Consider the following 21,123-nt stretch of genomic DNA (forward strand, 5'->3'; position numbering starts at 1 on the left):
ACAGAAAAAGAGGAAAAAACATACAAACAGGTGATGGAAATGAACAAAACCATACTAGAACTAAAAAGGGAAGTAGACACAATAAAGAAAACTCAAAGCGAGGCAACACTAGAGATAGAAACCCTAGGAAAGAAATCTGGAACCATAGATTTGAGCATCAGCAACAGAATACAAGAGATGGAAGAGAGAATCTCAGGTGCTGAAGATTCCATAGAGAACATCGGCACAACAATCAAAGAAAATGGAAAATGCAAAAAGATCCTAACTCAAAATATCCAGGAAATGCAGGACACAATAAGAAGACCAAACGTACGGATAATAGGAGTGGATGAGAATGAAGATTTTCAACTCAAAGGTCCAGCAAACATCTTCAACAAAATTATTGAAGAAAACTTCCCAAATCTAAAGAATGAGATGCATATGAACATACAAGAAGCCTACAGAACTCCAAATAGACTGGACCAGAAAAGAAATTCCTCCCGACACATAATAATCAGAACATCAAATGCACTAAATAAAGATAGAATACTAAAAGCAGTAAGGGAAAAAGGTCAAGTAACATATAAAGGCAAGCCTATCAGAATTATACCAGATTTTTCACCAGAGACTATGAAAGCCAGAAGAGCCTGGACAGATGTTATACAGACACTAAGAGAACACAAACTGCAGCCCAGGCTACTATACCCAGCCAAACTCTCAATTATCATAGAGGGAGAAACCAAAGTATTCCACGACAAAACCAAATTCACGCATTATCTCTCCACGAATCCAGCCCTTCAAAGGATAATAACAGAAAAAAACCAATACAAGAACGGGAACAACGCCCTAGAAAAAACAAGAAGGTAATCCCTCAACAAACCTAAAAGAAGACAGCCACAAGAACAGAATGCCACCTTTAACAACTAAAATAACAGGAAGCAACAATTACTTTTCCTTAATATCTCTTAACATCAATGGTCTCAACTCCCCAATAAAAAGACATAGACTAACAAACTGGCTACACAAACAAGACCCAACATTTTGCTGCTTACAGGAAACTCATCTCAGAGAAAAAGATAGACACTACCTCAGAATGAAAGGCTGGAAAACAATTTCCCAAGCAAATGGTATGAAGAAACAAGCAGGAGTAGCCACCCTAATATCTGATAAGATTGACTTCCAACCCAAAGTCATCAAAAAAGACAAGGAGGGACACTTCATTCTCATCAAAGGTAAAATCCTCCAAGAGGAACTCTCAATTCTGAATATCTATGCTCCAAATACAAGAGCAGCCACATTCACTAAAGAAACTTTAGTAAAGCTCAAAGCACACATTGCACCTCACACAATAATAGTGGGAGACTTCAACACACCACTTTCACCAATGGACAGATCATTGAAACAGAAACTAAACAGGGACACACTGAAACTAACAGAAGTGATGAAACAAATGGATCTGACAGATATCTACAGAACATTTTATCCTAAAACAAAAGGATATACCTTCTTCTCAGCACCTCATGGTACCTTCTCCAAAATTGACCACATAATAGGTCACAAATCAGGCCTCAACAGATTCAAAAATATTGAAATTGTCCCATGTATTCTATCAGATCACCATGCACTAAGGCTGATCTTCAATAACAAAATAAATAACAGAAAGCCAACATTCACGTGGAAACTGAACAACACTCTTCTCAATGATACCTTGGTCAAGGAAGGAATAAAGAAAGAAATTAAAGACTTTTTAGAGTTTAATGAAAATGAAGCCACAACGTACCCAAACCTTTGGGACACAATGAAAGCATTTCTAAGAGGGAAACTCATAGCTCTGAGTGCCTTCAAGAAAAAACGGGAGAGAGCACATACTAGCAGCTTGACAACACATCTAAAAGCTCTAGAAAAAAAGGAAGCAAATTCACCCAAGAGGAGTAGACGGCAGGAAATAATCAAACTCAGGGGTGAAATCAACCAAGTGGAAACAAGAAGAACTATTCAAAGAATTAACCAAACGAGGAGTTGGTTCTTTGAGAAAATCAACAAGATAGATAAACCCTTAGCTAGATTCACTAAAGGGCACAGGGACAAAATCCTAATTAACAAAATCAGAACTGAAAAGGGAGACATAACAACAGATCCTGAAGAAATCCAAAACACCATCAGATCCTTCTACAAAAGGCTATACTCAACAAAACTGGAAAACCTGGACGAAATGGACAAATTTCTGGACAGATACCAGGTACCAAAGTTGAATCAGGATCAAGTTGACCTTCTAAACAGTCCCATATCCCCTAAAGAAATAGAAGCAGTTATTAATAGTCTCCCAGCCAAAAAAAGCCCAGGACCAGACGGGTTTAGTGCAGAGTTCTATCAGACCTTCAAAGAAGATCTAACTCCAGTTCTGCACAAACTTTTTCACAAGATAGAAGTAGAAGGTATTCTACCCAACTCATTTTATGAAGCCACTATTACTCTGATACCTAAACCACAGAAAGATCCAACAAAGATAGAGAACTTCAGACCAATTTCTCTTATGAACATCGATGCAAAAATCCTTAATAAAATTCTCGCTAACCGAATCCAAGAACACATTAAACCAATCATCCATCCTGACCAAGTAGGTTTTATTCCAGGGATGCAGGGATGGTTTAATATACGAAAATCCATCAATGTAATCCATTATATAAACAAACTCAAAGACAAAAACCACATGATCATCTCATTAGATGCAGAAAAAGCATTTGACAAGATCCAACACCCATTCATGATAAAAGTTCTGGAAAGATCAGGAATTCAAGGCCAATACCTAAACATGATAAAAGCAATCTACAGCAAACCAGTAGCCAATATCAAAGTAAATGGAGAGAAGCTGGAAGCAATCCCACTAAAATCAGGGACTAGACAAGGCTGCCCACTTTCTCCCTACCTTTTCAACATAGTACTTGAAGTATTAGCCAGAGCAATTCGACAACAAAAGGAGATCAAGGGGATACAAATTGGAAAAGAGGAAGTCAAAATATCACTTTTTGCAGATGATATGATAGTATATATAAGTGACCCTAAAAATTCCAACAGAGAACTCCTAAACCTGATAAACAGCTTCGGTGAAGTAGCTGGATATAAAATTAACTCAAACAAGTCAATGGCCTTTCTCTACACAAAGAATAAACAGGCGGAGAAAGAAATTAGGGAAACAACACCCTTCTCAATAGCCACAAATAATATAAAATATCTCGGCGTGACTCTAACGAAGGAAGTGAAAGATCTGTATGATAAAAACTTCAAGTCCCTGAAGAAAGAAATTAAAGAAGATCTCAGAAGATGGAAAGATCTCCCATGCTCATGGATTGGCAGGACCAACATTGTAAAAATGGCTATCTTGCCAAAAGCAATCTACAGATTCAATGCAATCCCCATTAAAATTCCAACTCAATTCTTCAACGAATTAGAAGGAGCAATTTGCAAATTCATCTGGAATAACAAAAAACCGAGGATAGCAAAAACTCTTCTCAAGGATAAAAGAACCTCTGGTGGAATCACCATGCCTGACCTAAAGCTTTACTACAGAGCAATTGTGATAAAAACTGCATGGTACTGGTATAGAGACAGACAAGTGGACCAATGGAATAGAATTGAAGACCCAGAAATGAACCCACACACCTATGGTCACTTGATCTTCGACAAGGGAGCCAAAACCATCCAGTGGAAGAAAGACAGCATTTTCAACAATTGGTGCTGGCACAACTGGTTGTTATCATGTAGAAGAATGCGAATCGATCCATACTTATCTCCTTGTACTAAGGTCAAATCTAAGTGGATCAAGGAACTTCACATAAAACCAGAGACACTGAAACTTATAGAGGAGAAAGTGGGGAAAAGCCTTGAAGATATGGGCACAGGGGAAAAATTCCTGAACAGAACAGCAATGGCTTGTGCTGTAAGATCGAGAATTGACAAATGGGACCTAATGAAACTCCAAAGTTTCTGCAAGGCAAAAGACACTGTCTATAAGACAAAAAGACCACCAACAGACTGGGAAAGGATCTTTACCTATCCTAAATCAGATAGGGGACTAATATCCAACATATATAAAGAACTCAAGAAGGTGGACCTCAGAAAATCAAATAACCCCCTTAAAAAATGGGGCTCAGAACTGAACAAAGAATTCTCACCTGAGGAATACCGAATGGCAGAGAAGCACCTGAAAAAATGTTCAACATCCTTAATCATCAGGGAAATGCAAATAAAAACAACCCTGAGATTCCACCTCACACCAGTGAGAATGGCTAAGATCAAAAATTCAGGTGACAGCAGATGCTGGCGTGGATGTGGAGAAAGAGGAACACTCCTCCATTGTTGGTGGGATTGCAGTGTTGTACAACCACTCTGGAAATCAGTCTGGCAGTTCCTCAGAAAATTGGACATAGTACTACCGGAGGATCCAGCAATACCTCTCCTGGGCATATATCCAGAAGAAGCCCCAACTGGTAAGAAGGACACATGCTCCACTATGTTCATAGCAGCCTTATTTATAATAGCCAGAAACTGGAAAGAACCCAGATGCCCCTCAACAGAGGAATGGATACAGAAAATGTGGTACATCTACACAATGGAGTACTACTCAGCTATTAAAAAGAATGAATTTATGAAATTCCTAGCCAAATGGATGGACCTGGAGAGCATCATCCTGAGTGAGGTAACACATTCACAAAGGAACTCACACAATATGTACTCACTGATAAGTGGATATTAGCCCAAAACCTAGGATACCCACGATATAAGATACAATTTCCTAAACACATGAAACTCAAGAAAAATGAAGACTGAAGTGTGGACACTATGCCCCTCCTTAGAAGTGGGAACAAAACACCCATGGAAGGAGATACAGAAACAAAGTTTGGAGCTGAGATGAAAGGATGGACCATGTAGAGACTGCCATATCCAGGGATTCACCCCATAATCAGCTTCCAAATGCTGACACCATTGCATACACTAGCAAGATTTTACTGAAAGGACCCAGATGTAGCTGTCTCTTGTGAGACTATGCCGGGGCCTAGCAAACACAGAAGTGGATGCTCACAGTCAGCTACTGGATGGATCACAGGGCTCCCAATGGAGGAGCTAGAGAAAGTACCCAAGGAGCTAAAGGGATCTTCAACCCTATAGGTGGAACAACATTATGAACTAACCAGTACCCCTGAGCTCTTGACTCTAGCTGCATATGTATCAAAAGATGGCCTAGTCGGCCATCACTGGAAAGAGAGGCCCATTGGACACGCAAACTTTATATGCCCCAGTACAGGGGAACGCCAGGGCCAAAAAGGGGGAATGGGTGGGTAGGGGAGTGGGGGTGGGTGGGTATGGGGGACTTTTGGTATAGCATTGGAAATGTAAATGAGCTAAATACCTAATAAAAAATGAAAAAAAAAAAACTGCATGGTAGTGGTTCAGCAACAGACAGGTATATCAGTGGAATAGGATTGAAGACCCAGAAATAAACCCATACACCTATAGTCACTTCATCTTTGACAAAGGAGCTAAAACCATCCAGTGGAAAAAAGACAGCAGTTTCAACATATGGTGCTGGTTCATATGGTGGTTATCATGTAGAAGAATGATAATTGATCCATTCTTATCTCCTTGTACCCAGCTAAAGTCTACATGGATTAAAGAACTCCACATAAAATGAGAGACACTAAAACTTATAGAGGAGATAGTGGGGAAAAGCTTCGAAAATATGGGCATAGGGGAAAACTTCCTGAACAGAACAGCAATGCCTTGTGCTATAAGATTGAGAATTTACAAATGGGACCTCATAAAATTGCAAAGCTTCTGTTAGGCAAATAAAACTGTCAATAAGACAAAAAGGCCACCAACAGATTATGAAAGGATCTTTACCTATCCTAAATCAGATAGGGGACTATTTTCCAGTATATATAAATAATTCAAGAAGGTGGACTCCAGCAAAACAAATAATCCCATTAAAAATAACCCCTCTAGTGAGTCTGGCTAAGTGTTTAACTATCTCCTTGATTTTCTCAAAGCACCAGCTGCTGGCTTGGTTGATTCTTTGAATAGTTCTTCTTGTTTCCACTTGGTTGATTTTGCCCCTGAGTTTGATTACTTCCTGCCATCTACTACTCTTGGGTGAATTTGCTTCCTTTTGTTCTAGAGCTTTTAGGTTTGTTGTCAAGCTGCTAGTGTGTGCTCTCTCTAGTTTCTTTTCGGAGGCACTTAGAGCTATAAGTTTCCCTCTTAGAAATGCTTTCATTGTGTCCCATAAGGTTGGGTATGTTGTGGCTTCATTTTCATCAAACTCTAAAAAGTCTTTCTTTTTTTATTCCTCCCTTGACCAAGGTATCATTGAGAAGGATGTCGTTCAGTTTCCACGTGAATGTTGGCTTTCTATTATTTACGTTGTTATTGAAGATCAGCCTTAGTCCATGGAGATCTGATAGGATTCATGAGATAATTTCAATAATTTTGTATCTGTTGAGTGTTGTTTTGTGACCAATTATATGGTCAATTATGGAGAAGGTACCATGAGGTGCTGAAAAGAAGGTATATCCTTTTGTTTTAGGATAAATTGTACTGTAGATATCTGTTAGATCCATTTGTTTCATAACTTCTGTTAGTTTCATTGTGTCCCTGTTTAGTTTCTGTTTCCACGATCTATCCATTGATGAAAGTTGTGTGTTGAAGTCTCCCACTATTATTGTGTGAGGTGCAATGTGTGCTTTGAGCCTTAGTAAAGTTTCTTTAATGAATGTGGCTGCCCTTGCATTTGCAGCATAGATATTCAGAATTGAGAGTTCCTCTTGGAAGATTTTACCTTTTATGAGTATGAAGTGTCCCTCCTTGTCTTTTTTGATAACTTTGTGTTGGAAATTAATTTTATTAGATATTAGAATGGCTACTCCAGCTTGTTTCTTCAGACCATTTTCTTGGAAAATTGTTTTCCAGCCTTTCATTCTGAGGTAGTGTCTGTCTTTTTCCATGAGATGGGTTTTCTGTAAGCAGCAAAATGTTGGGTTCTGTTTGTGTAGCCAGACTATTAGTCTATGTCTTTTTATTGGGGAATTGAGTCCATTGATATTAAGAGATATTGAGGAAAAGTAATTGTTGTTTCCTATTATTTTTGTTGTTCAAGTTGGCATTCTGTTCTTGTTGCTGTCTTCTTTTAGGTTTGTTGAAGGATTACTTTCTTGCTTTTTCTATAGTGTGGTTTCCGTATTGGTTTGTATTGTTTTTTTTTGTTTGTTTGTTTGTTTGTTTTTCTGTTATTATCCTTTGAAGGGCTAGTTTCCTGGAAAGATAATGTGTGAATTTGGTTTTGTTGTGGAATACTTTGGTTTCTCTATCTATGGTAATTGAAAGTTTGGCTGGGTATAGATCCCTGGCTGGCATTTGTGTTCTCTTGGTGTCTGTATAACATCTGTCCAGGATCTTCTGGCTTTCATAGTCTCTGGTGAAAAGTCTGGTGTAATTCTGATAGGCCTGCCTTTATATGTTACTTGACCTTATTCCCTTACTGCTTTTAATATGCTATCTTTATTTAGTGTATTTGTTGTTCTGATTATTATGTGTCAGGAGGAATTTCTTTTCTGGTCCCGTCTATTTGGTGTTCTGTAGGGTTCTTGTATGGTCATCGGCATCTCTTTCTTTAGGTTTGGGAAGTTTTCTTCTATTATTTTGTTTAAGATATTTGCTGGCCCTTTAAGTTGAAATTCTTCATTCTCATCTACTACTATTATCCATAGGTTTGGTCTTCTCATCGTTTCCTGGATTTCCTGGATGTTTTGAGTTAAGGTCTTTTTGCATTTTGCATTTTTTTTATTGTTGTGCCCATGTTCTCTATGGAATCTTCTGCACCTGAGATTCTCTCTTCCATCTCTTGTGTTCTGTTCCTGATACTTGCATTTATGGTTCCAGATTTCTTTCCTAGGGTTTCTATCTCCATTGTTGCCTCACTGTGTGTTTTCTTCATTGTGTCTACTTCCCTTTTTACGTCTAGTATGGTTTTGTTCATTTCCATCACCTGTTTGGATGAGTTTTCCTGTTTTTCTTTAAGGACTTATAACTCTTTAGCAGTGTTCTCCTATATTTCTTTAATTGAATTATTAAAGTCTTTCTTGATTTCCTCTACCATCATCATGAGATATGCTTTTAACTCCAGGTCTAGCTTTTAAGGTGTGTTGGGGTGCACAGCACTGGGTGAGGTGGGAATGGTGCTTTCTGATGATGGTGAGTGGTCTTGGTTTCTGTTAGTAACATTCTTATGTTCTCCTTTTGCCATCTGGTAATCTCTGGAGTTAGTTGTTATAGTTGTCTCTTGTTATAGCTTGTTCCTCTTGTGATTCTGTTAGCCTCTATCAGCAGACCTGGGAGACTGCTCTCTCTTGAGTTTCAGTGGTCAGAGTACTCTCTGCAGGTGAGCTCTCCTCTTGCAGGGAAGGTGCACAAATATCTGGCATTTGGTCCTGCCTCCCTGCAGAAGATAAAGGCCCGAAACAGGCCTGTCCCAGAAGCTGTTAGCTTCTGTAGTCCACACTCTGACCTGTGCACACTAGTCTCAGAAAGATCTGGGAACAAAATGGCTCCCTCAGGTGCTCTGGAAAAACTCTCCTGGGCTGGGCGGACACCTCTCCTCTGGCAGGGAAGGTGCCGAATGTCTGGAGCCCAAAACAGGGTCTGCATAAGAAGCTGTCCTCTAGGGACCTTGGGGGTGTTCGCTGACTCAGCGTCCAAGGTGACCCAGTGATGTTGCTGCCCAGAAGGGACTTGTGACCCTGACCAGGACGGGTTTCCTGCTTCCCTAATGCTGTCTCCAGTCCTGTGCGATTGGGATGGAAAAGAAGTTGTGTTCCACGCAAAAGTGGTACTAAGATCGTGTGGAGGGTCCTCTAGGGACCTTTCGGGTGTCCGCTGACTCTGCGCCCAAAGTGACCTGGTGCTGGTGCTGACTGGAAGGCAACAGTAATATTTTTATTCTCTTGTCTGGTTGTCTCTGGATTCCTTAGTTGGATGATTCTCTTGCCCTTAAAAGATACTAGAAAAGTTACTCCAATGATAACTCTTGATCAGTACATTGACTAGCAACATATATCTTTCCTAGAGCAAAAGGCTTTTTGGCAAAAAAAAAAAAAAAACCAAACAAACAAACAAACAAAAATCCATTATCTTTCATATTGAAATTATGGACAAACTTTATATCGATATACACACATACATACATACACACACACACACACACACATATTTTCCCTTTTCTCTTCCTATAAATTTGAGATTGATGTATATTTATCATTTAAAGCATTATGGATATTTCTGTTTATTATTAAATGTTAAAATGCAAATAGTATCTTTACGGGGAAAAATGTTTCATTTTGGATTTAGGCTATTGTTTGCAAGTAGCTTTATCTTATCAGCAGGGCACCCTGAACTGACTTCATTGTGTAGAATTTACAGGGATCTGCCTGTCTCTGTCTCCTGTGTACTGGGAATGACATTGTACAACACCAAAGATTTCTGAAAATGTTACCATAACTCCACACCATTGTTACTCATTAATTTAGAAAGCATCTCTCTTTTTTTTTTGCACTTCTTTTTTTTTTCTATTAAGTAGTAAGTGTAAACCCCTCATCAAGAAATTTGCAATTTTTACCAAATTAGATTGGTTATTGGATATAAATCCATAGATATGAAAAATACGTTTTTATTCAAGAGTTGTTCATTTACTATATAAAACATGTAGAGGGAACTTTGCAACAGAACCATGACTCTCTGGGGCTAAGCTCTAGTCTTTTGGAGGGACAGAAGTATACTATATGCTATGGATACCAACAATGCATCATCTGAACTTCCAAGGGTTCATAAGGGTGTAGAATAACCAGTCATCCCTTCTATCCATGCAGGGTGAGATTTTTCTGGTTTCAGTATACTGGGAGATGATTGTTCTATTATACCAGGACAACGGCATGCTATGTATTCTAGTGCTGAAATAGAGTGAAGAGACTTCAGAGGCAAGGGTGACTTCAAGGTTTCTTCAATCCACATATTTCTGTAAACCTCACACCTGGCTGAATCTGTGAAACACTCTGAAGAAGGCTGAGGCATTACCAGACACACCTAAAGCAGCCCAGCCTCACAGTTCTGCTTTTCTGGTGGTTTTTGCTATGGTCTGCATCACTGTGGAAGGTGTGCTGTAACCTTGAAGACAGTAATATATTCCTTCATCTTCGGGCTTCACACTGTTGATACTGAGAGTGTAATCTGTCCCTGATCCACTGCCAGTGAACCTGGAGGGGATCCCAGAGATGGAATCAGAAGCATACTTGATGAGAAGCCTTGGAGACCGATGTGATTTCTGTTGATACCAGTGTAGGTTCTTGTAAATACTCTGGCTGGCCCTACAGGAAAGACTGACTGTTTCTCCTGGAGTCACAGACAGGGTGGCTGGAGACTGGGTCAGCAGGATGTCACCTGTGGAGGCTGGAAATATAGAAAAAATACTAGTAGGACACAACATTGAATATGAACATCACTCCTAAAGTACTTGGAAAACTAAGAATTTAATTATATCAGTTTTTTAAACAGGAAGTCAAAACCAATGTGATACTGGATTATAAATAGAGGAAGAACATTTTGTATTTAAATAACATCTCTACTTTTTTGCCATGTCCAAACAGTCATACCTGAAATCCAGAAAAGCAGAAGTCCAAGGATATGAGGTGTGAATACCATCTTTAAGCTTTCCCTGAGTTTGTGTGGATCATGACACAGCCCTGAGAAAGACCTTTTATAATACTCTAAGGGGCAGCAACACTAGAAGGAAGAAGTACTTATGCAAATCGTATGGATTTCATATTGTTTGAAATAAGACCTGGTCAGAAGAGCAGGCACCTAGTGCCTTCTTAGAATATATATCTCTCCTTCTGGTTACCCGAAGAGATGTTCAGTTTTAAAAGAGACTTGGTTCCTACACAATTGTTACATAATTACCACAGTCTAATGGCATCTCTGAGATACATTCAGTATTTGAAATGAAGATCTTCTCAAATCCATTGTCTTATTCAAGGATTATGTTACTTTCCTTTATGTTTCTTATAACATGAGCTGAAGCATCTTTAACTGTATGAACATTCCATGAAGCATCACAACATATAGCACGAAAGCAATGTATATCAAACTATTGAGATTTCAAGAACAAGAAGTAAAAAAGTCTGGATGTCCCAGGAAAACATATTTCTCCAGTGGAGAGAGTAAAATCCCTATAAAAGTTTACAATCTGCTGCAGTAGAGAAGAATTTCAGAGGTTGAGATATGAAAATACTTTTTTAGCATTTTCCAGGCAAAAGGAAAATATTACATCATGCATATCTTATGAACAAGAGTGATATTGAGTACCACTGAAGTATTTCTAGAAAATTCAGACAAATTCCTTCCCTAGTACATGATTTTTCATGCTACTTAAAAGATCAGACATCCTCATGCAGACAGGGGTGTGGGGAGGAAATCAGTTTGACAGTTCCTCAGAAAATTGGAAATAGTACTACTGGAAGATCCAGCAAAACTTCTCCTGGGCATATACCCAGAAGATGTTCTAACTTGTAATAAGGACACATGCTCCACTATGTTCATAGCAGCCTTATTTATAATGGCCAGAAGCTGGAAAGAAGTCAGATGTCCCTCAACAGAAGAATGAATACAGAAAATGTTGTCCATTTATACAATGGACAACTACTCAGCTATTATAAACAATGAATTTAATAAAATTCTTAGGCAAATGAATGGATCTGGAGTATATCATCCTGAGTGAGGTAACTGAATCACAAAAGAACTCATATGATATGCACTCACTGATAAGTGGATATTAGCACAAAAACTTAGAATGCCCAAGATACAATTTGCAATATACATGAAACTCAAGAAGGAAGACCAAAGTGTGGATACTTTGTTCCTTCTTAGAATGGGGAACAAAATACCCATGGAAGGAGTTACAGACTCAAAGTTCAGAGCAGAGCCTGAAGGAAAGATTATCCAGAGACTGCCCTACTTGGGGATCCATCCCATAAAAAAACACCAAACCCAGACACTAGGTAGATGTCAACAATAGCCTGCTGACAGGAGCCTGATAGAGCTGTCTCCTGTAAAGCTCTGCCAGTGCTTGGCAAATACAGAAGTGGATGTTCATAGTCATTCATTGGTTTGAGCACAAAGTCCCCAATGAAGGAGCCAGAAAAAGTACCTAGGGAGCTGAAGGAGTCTGAAACCCCATAGGAGGAACATCAATATGAACTAACCAGTACCACCAGAGCTCCTTGGAGCTATACCACCAATCAAAGAAAACAAATGGTGGAACGTGTGGCTCTAGCTATATATGTAGCAAAGGATGGCCTAGTCGGTCATCAATGGGAGGAGAGGCCCTTGGTCCTGTGAAGGCTCGATGCCCCAGTATAGGTGAATGTAGGGACCAGGAATAGGAGTGCGTGGGTTGGGGAGCAGGAGGGGGGAGGGGATAGGGGATTTTTCAGAGGGAAAACGGGAAAAGGGAATAACATTTGAAATGTAAATAAAGAAAATATTTTAAAAAAACAAACACTGATTTGGAAGCTTGTAATATATATATTTTTTCCAAAGGTTATTTAAGGTAAAAATAGAAAAATTATATATTAATAAAATTTGATTAAAATTTTAAAATAATGGATAAAATTATTTAAAAGGAAGAGCCATGATATTATGAATGAACTTTGAGTTCATTTTCTGTCATCTGTCTAATGCTATGCGTCCAACATTTCATTAAGAGTACTTTCTTTCCCAAGAAATTAAATTTTCTTTTGAAAGTGGTTATTAAGAGGAGACAGCCTGTGTTCAGGAAGGGGGCATGTGTAGAAGTCTTTTAGCTCTAGGACCCCAACTGAGGCAGACACCAGGTAGTCTCTGTGCCTGGTGCCTCAGCCCCTGTGAGTTCATTTGCATCTCAATCATGTTGATTTTAACTTTTTTTCTTAGTGTCAACCATCATCTCTGGTTCTTAGATTCTTTCTACCTTCTCTTCCACAGGGTACTCTAACACCTATGTGGAAGGATTTGATGGAGTAATGCCATTTAGAGCTGAGTGTTCCATGTTCTCTCACTCTCTGTAAAATATTTGGCTGTAAGTTTCATTATTTGATCCCATCTGCAGAAAAAAGCTTCTCTCATGATAGCTCAGCAAAGCATTAATCTATGAGTATAGCAAAATGACATTAGGAGAAATTTTATTGGTAGTTGTTTGTTGTTTGTTTGTTTGTTTGTTTGTTTGTTTTAGAACATCAGCATACAATTTTACTTAAGTTTTAGGCCATCTGTTTTTTTGGCCACAAAAGCAACTTTGGGTACAGTTTCCGTTTTATGAAGTAGGCCTTCAGGAAAATCATATATAGGTTGGTTACATCCACAAACTTTATGCCATCATTGTATAGCATATGTTACAGAAAGGAAAACACTGTGGATCAAAGGGTATGCATCTGAGTTGGTATTTACCTTCCTCTTGTTACATAGGAGAGTACTGTTATGTACCAAAGACATTAGCACAGAGAGATAAAGGCACCACCTCAACTTCTCCATATTTGAGGCATTGTGTGGGTGTTGTCCTCAGAAATGGTCTTTGTTCTAAGTGTATTTGGATAGTAACCTACCTTCTTGACAACAGAGTGGGTTGTTTGGAAGTTCCCATGGGAGACCTCTGATCAACAAGTCAGTTAGATGTAACCCAATCCTAGTACAGAAAATTTAATTTGGTAACAAGAGATGAACAGCTGGAAATCTCTGTCCCTCATATTTTGGTGATATCATTTACATTGCCTTCATATTTTGGAAGATTACATTGTATTAGGTTTCTCAATGACTTAGTTTTGGCTGCCTCTTCCATCTCTCCCTGTATTCCCTTCCTTATTCCCATATTTCCACCCCCTCAACACTTGAATCTCCTGATCAATTTCCCCTCACTAAATCAATCTGTAACATGTAGTCTATTTCTTTTTATTTTATAATGTTGAGAAATGTTCTTTGAATTCATAATCACTCTGAAACATTTATCATGAGATGTTACATTTTCTCAAGAGCTTTTTCTTTAGTTCATGTGATGATTATGTGTTTTCTTTTGTTTAGTTTACTTGTATGACCTATTACATTTATTGATTTATATATGGTGAACCACCCTTGCATCTCTGAAATGAAGCCAACATGACCATGGTAGATGATCTTTCAGATGAGTTCTTGGTTTCAGTTTGCAAAAATGTTATTGAGAATTTTGTCATCTCTCTTCGTAAGTTAAATTGTTCTGTAACTTTTTGTTTTGTTTTGTCTTTTTGTGGCTTAAGAATCAGGGTAACCATATCCTCATAAAATCAATTGGGAAATGCTCCTTCTGTTTCTAAGTTGTAGAATAATTTGAGGGCTATTGACATTAACTTCTCTTTGAAAGTCTGATGAAATTCTTATCTTCGTCTAGCTTAGATTGTTTGGGGGGGCAGAGGAATAGGGTGAAAGAGTTTTAACTATTGCTTCTACTTCACTGGTGGCTATGTGTTTTGTTAAGTTGATTATCTTCATTGTGAATTTCCTTCATTGTGTAGGTTTAAGTGTGCCGTGAACTCATTTTCGATCAATTCCAGAAAGCTTTTAATTTCTTTTAATTGAAATTCATTCAATACTGAATTTTCAGTTTTTATGAGTTTGTAAAATTTTTGATGTTTCTCGTGTTGTTGATATCCAATTCTAATCAGTCGTAGTCAGATTTGCCTGGAGTTAATTTCAGTTTTCTTGTATATGTTGGGATTTGCTTTGTGTTCAAGTATGTCATCAATTTTGGAGAAGGTTCCATGAGGGGCCAAAGGAACATATATTTGTGTATTTGTATGTTTGGTGAAAAGTTTTGTAAATATCTGTTAGGTTCATTTGCTTTAGAACATCTCTTAACTCCAGTATATTGTGGATAGCACTGTGGCTAATTATATTTGATGTTAATTCCATTCTCCTTTGAGTGGTTGCATACAATGAATGAGTCAGCACTCAGGTGATTTCCTGTAAACCTGCTTCCTACCTTGATTTGTAAAATAAAGGATAGCTGATGATTGGGCAGAAAAAAGGGAAGGTGGAGAGAAAGGAGGGGGATAAGAAGGAGAAAATGGAAAAAGGGAAAGGACTCAGAGGAGGAGGAAGAAGAAAAGAAGAGCAGAAGCACATGGCCTGGAGAACAAGTTCTAAGGGGTCTCATAAGCTGTAGAAGATAATAGTGTAGCGGTAGACCTGCCTAATCTAGGCGCACAGCATGTAATCATATTAATTGTGTTGTGTTTTCATTGCTGGGGTGTATCTGGGTTGGAGAGATTTACTTCAACACCAGTATTTCTGTTTCATTTTTGTTTTAGGGTTTTTGTTTTGTGCTTCTGCAATGTTGCAATGCTAAGGAGTTTGTGTGCTAGGATTGCTGAGATCTAGTGAAGACATGTAGTCCATGCTGTTAATGTTTGTGTTTTTACAGTAATGCCTAGATATCTGGGATTGGGAAAATTGTAAATCTATGTGCTGATATCTGATCTTATGTTTTGAGTGTATGCTTTAGTCCTTGGTTTCAGTTTTCCTTTCTGGTTCTAAATAGAGTGTGGTAGCTGTGTTTCCTGGTGTGAAATTATTTCGAAATTTTGATTAATATGGCCACTGGGCCTTGAAGACAAAAATGTCTTCAAGGTATTTGGAGATGACACTTGGGGATGGGGATAAAGATGTTCAAGGACAGGAGGAATGAAGAGTGTTTCACCAGAATTTGTTTAGAGGCCTGGGAATGGGGCAGAGAGTGAGGAAGAGCCAAAACAGATAGTAGCTGCAGAAAAGGTATAAGACTGGGAGATTTTTATTTTGAAGAGGAGGAAGAGTGAAGATCGGGCAGTTAGCATGTCTGCCTCACTGGCCTAATTGCTTCAGTGGAAGGTTTTGCTGGAAGATTCCCATGAAACAACTGCTGGTAGTGGGGGCTGGTATATCAGGATGAATAGGATAGGGTAGTTATAATATTTTTGTGAACCTCTGGAAATGGAGGCAGAGAAGGAGGAAAGGTCTCAGCAACAGAGATGGGGATGAGACTGAGAGACTGGATTTTAAAGAGAGGAGAAAAAGATGAAGATCTGTGTGCAGTTAAGATATCTGCTTCCCTGTCCTCCCATATGTACACAGTCACAGCATTCTTGGGCATGTACTAAAAGAACTCTATTGATATCACTGAGATATGTGCACATCTATGCTTATTGCTAGCCTATTCATGAGAGTTAAGATGTATAACTAGCATAGATGTCCAAGAGTGAATACAGAAAATAGAGTATATACTCACCACAGGAATTTATTCAACTGTAACAAAAAGTAAAATCATAGAATTTCCAGGAAAATGGATAGATGTGGAAACTATAGTAAAAAATGAGGTTATCCAAAATCAAACGAAAATAAAGTTTGCGTTCATATACAGAAGCTATCCTATAAAGTATATGTGCAGGCATTTTCACACACACACACACACACACACACACACACACACACACATAACATAAATCTCATACATACATCTTTTTATAAAAGGTATATATTTTTAAAATGTTAATTATAAAATCCTGGACCATTTATTTTCAGGATTTTTTTCAGGTTTAATTATAATATTTTATTAGTTCTTCGATAACTTCATTTACTTTATTTCACCCCTATTCAACCCTCTCTACTAACACCATTCAAATACACACATCTCTAACTGACCCTCAATGTGCAAAATAAAACCATTCATTTTTTTTCAATTACTAACTAGCCGTATCTGTCATCTTATGTACAGTATTTGATTCAGATTCTCGTACTAGGAGACATTTGTTCTTCAGTTGAAACTTTACACTATTCCTAGACCTAGATGAATTTGATGTAGTATTTTTTCTTATTGGAGCTTGTCCCTGTGGATTGCAACATTCTGACTTTTACCACTCACTATTCAGAAATGTGTCCATTTTCCTTATAGACTACTTGATCAAATGACGTTGCATAAAGAGCCTTTCAAGTGGTTTCACAAGCTCTTTTCATATCCAGGTCAGGCTCGCTTTGTTTCTGAGTTGTTTTACACAGAGAGGGTGACTGTCAATGAAACCAAGAGAGCTATTGCCAAGTCTGTAATTCTAGTGCTGAGGTAAAGAGATTTCTGCTGGAGGAGAGCTTCTCAGGTTTCATTGCCCCAAATATGTTTATGAACTGAAGGCTTCTAATACGGCCTCAATCTGAGAAAAATTCTCAGTCAGTTGGGGATACCACAAGGAACATCTGGAGCAACTCAACCTCACAGTTCTGCTTTATTTGGTGGTTTATGCTCTGATGTATATCCATCAGATACAGCTGTGGGAGGTAAGCTGTTTCCTTGTTGTCAGTAGCAAACTGAAGCATCTTCAGGCTGTAGGCTGCTGATGACAAAGTTGAAGTCTATCTCTGATCCACTGCCACTGAAACAAGAAGGGACCCAGAGATGCTCAGGAAGACATACTCGATGTGGACACTTGAAGCCTCTTTTTGTTTGTTTGTTATTGTTTTTTGTTTTGTTTTGTTTTGTTTTGTTTTCTGGTACCCATATCAGCTTGTTCTAATGCCCAGCCTATCTCTTCAGTTGTTAGTCACACTTTTCCAGATACTTATAGCAGGTGTGCTGGAGACTGAGTCATCACAATGTCACCCATTGAGGCTAAAACAATTCATGAAATATTAGTAGAAAAAAGGGAAAATACATTATCTGTTTAAATTTTCAGGTCTAAACAACAATAATTCCCCATGACTCAGTATTTCCTTATATAGAATGAAAAGTGGGTATTCTTTTACCACCATCTGCTTTTTTTTGCTTTGTCCAATCACCTGATCTGAAATCTAGATGAGTACTCCAGTGATAGTAGATAAAGGTAGCACCTTCCTATTTTATTTCACCTTGGGTATGCTGAGCATGCCACAGCACAGGGAAGCACATTTTAAGAGGCAGAGACACAGACACGAGACAAAAGAAATACTTGTGCAAATGATTCTGACTTCATATTATTTTAAGTACTGAGACTGTCAGAGCAGACCACTCTGCCCTTATCTGTCTATATTATGGCTCCTTCTCCTGGCCACTGGATGCAGTGTTTGTAGTTGACAGAGATCTGTGTTTGCTTTATAGGATTAAGCAGTGATGTATAATGTGATGTATAATATATAATTCAGTTCATTTTATACTTAGACTCATCTGGAAAATACACCTCATCAGATCCTTTGTCTTAGTTTATGCTTGTGTTGTTTCCCCTGGCATTTCTCAAACTATAGGCTAAATTGATGAATATTTTTATCATCTGAATATTTTATAGAGCCTCACACTATATAACACTATATAGTGCTAATTAGAATTAATAAAAAAAAGAGATGCAAACATTTGAGATCTTAGTAAGACATTTTTCTTCCAGACAGGTCAAATGTCAACTTTAAAAAGTCCATGGGCCTAAACATTGACATATAAATGTCTGAATATCAAAGTGTTAGTTACCCCATTACAAATAAAAAAGAAGTCTTACCAAAGTTTGGAGCTGAGACAAAAGGATGGACTATCTAGAGACTGCCATATCCAGGGATCCATCCCATAATCAGCCTCCAAACTAGCAAGATTATGCTGATAGGACCCTGATATAGCTGTCTCTAGTGAGACTACGCCGGGGCCTAGCAAACACATAAGTGGATGCTCACAGTCAGCTATTGGATGGATCACAGGGCCCCAAATGGAGGAGCTAGAGAAAATACCCAAGGAGCTAAAGGGATCTGCAACCCTATAGGTGGAACAACAATATGAACTAACCAGTACCCCGGAGCTCTTGAATCTAGCTGCATATGTATCAAAAGATGGCCTAGTCGGCCATCACTGGAAAGAGAGGCCCATTGGACTTGCAAACTTTATATGCCCCAGTACAGGGGAACACCAGGGCCAAAAAGTGGGAGTGGGTGTGGAGGGGGGTGTGGAGGGGAGGGTATGGGGGACTTTTGGGATAGCATTGGAAATGTAAATGAGGAAAATACCTAATTAAAAAAAAATTTAAAAAAAAGAAGTTTTACATCTTATATTTCCTTCAACACAGTGTATATTCAAAGTGTTAGGTAGGCACTCCAAATGCAGTGCAGAACATCAATTAATTTGATACACTATCTAAAGAAATTGTATTCTGAGAGATTTAAATCAGGAGAGGGCATTTTAGCAGGTTTATCTTGTAAAGACGGTGGGATTTCAATAAAGTCATATAACCAAAATGGAGTATGTTTGCTTAATAGTGACTGTGTATGGGCCTGGTAAAAGTCCTTATTAAATTGTCAAGCATTAAGATTGTAGTTCAACACTGTGTAATCATCACAAAGTACAAATTTCCCTTTGTTACCAGACCATGAGGTCTTGGGAGACATGTGGAATTTTATTTTACTAAATGCTTGGATTGCTAAACTTGGGATGCTAGACTTCTCAAGCTTTATTGTTTAATTGTACTCAGCAGTCATTCTTAAGACGGAAGTGTTTGTTCTACTGTTAGACCTTGCATGGGCAAATGTGATCTTCCATGAAGGTGATAACTTCCTAACACAGGTTCTCTGGCAAGAACAAGTGATTTAACTCATGAGCTTCTCTCCAGTCCATGTCCCATTTTGTGTTGTTTTGTTTTGTTTATTTCTTGGGGCTTGTTTTTGCATTACATAATCTTTCTGTATAGAATTCCTCCACCCCAAGTGTCTAACTTCATGCTGCTTTACAGTAGAAACATACACAAATAGATCGTTACAATATGAAATGACTATTCCTAAAACTAGAACTAATGAGATTCTGTCTGTGAATGTTGAGAGAGAAGCAGAATAACTTAGTTGATAGAATGGAATAAAACCATCGGAGCTGAGGGATGGATTCAGCAGTGACTCTACTAATGTTGTAGGTTCATCAAGTTGTCTGTGTTAAACACATGTGGTTTTTTCATGTCAAACATACATCAATAAAGCAGCTTTTATTTTTGGAAAATATTTTAATGTGAAAAATACAAGTAAATACACCCCCCCAAGAAAAGATCCAAAACCCACAGAGCTGACTCATAAACAGCAAGCATATGATACTGTTTATATAGTTTTGCAAGCAGTTATCTGGCCCTTAACACCTACAAAAGCCAAGGAAAGATTCACAGGGGATTGTTGTGTGAGCAGAGCATCCATGATATGCTAAACAAGAACTTTCTCTTTCTATATCTTTCCAGGCCCTGCATTGGCTATATTGAAGTTAATTTCTTTATAAGATTAATGAAAAGAGAATTTCCTGTTGTGTTATATATAAATATCTCATTGCTAAAAAAATGTCCTTTTTTACTTATCTGTTACAGTATTGGTTATTCAATAGTAAATCATTTTTATTTTTGCATATCTTGTGAATTTCTTCAATAAATATCTACTTTGAATGTTTGATGGATACAGAAGATATAAATATAATTGTATTATTATTCTATTGATATTTTATGTTATAACAATTTATATTTTGGATCATGTTTCTTCTTCTAATAAGATTAAAATATGTTCTTTTTATTGTACTTATCTCCTTGTCAGGTTATGTGGTAGATGATATTTACATTCACTGTTGTTGGTATTCAGCTTTAATCAATACTGGTCCAAAAGATTGAAAGGTATTATTTCAGTTTTCATCTATCTGTTGAGACTTGTTTTGTCTACAAATATGTGGTCATTTTTGAAGAAGTTTCTATGACCTGCTGAGAAAAGCATATTTTTGTGTTTGGATGAATTATCTGTAAATAGATCCATTTGATTTTGACGTAATTTAATGTTATATTATGGGGCAATTTTCTATTTTTTTGTATAACCTATATATGGGCAAAAGTGGGGTATTGGATTCACCTACACTTTATATATGAAGACAATATAAGATTTTAGATGTAATGGTGTTTCTTTTATAAACTTGGGTACTCCTATATTTGATATAGAAATGTGTAGAATTTCAGTAACTTTGTAGTGGATTTTTGTCTTTGATGAGTAAGTTGGTAATGTCCTTCTCTCTGTTATCTGGTAAGCTTTGGTTTGAAGTCTATTTTATCATAT

At 37.8% G+C, this 21,123-nt stretch overlaps 1 gene segment (V, D, J or C) and 1 further gene; one reads left to right on the forward strand and one right to left on the reverse strand.

Moving 5' to 3' along the window:
- Igk (immunoglobulin kappa chain complex) overlaps positions 1-21,123 on the forward strand; it is a 3,171,119-nt gene that overhangs the window by 2,397,504 nt on the left and 752,492 nt on the right.
- Igkv5-37 (immunoglobulin kappa variable 5-37) lies at positions 10,173-10,722 on the reverse strand. The segment is given in 2 exon segments: positions 10,173-10,470; positions 10,674-10,722. Coding segments are annotated over 2 exon segments (347 nt in total).

Source organism: Mus musculus, chromosome 6 (genome assembly GCF_000001635.26).
Source record: "Mus musculus strain C57BL/6J chromosome 6, GRCm38.p6 C57BL/6J".
NCBI classification, from domain to species: domain Eukaryota; kingdom Metazoa; phylum Chordata; class Mammalia; order Rodentia; family Muridae; genus Mus; species Mus musculus.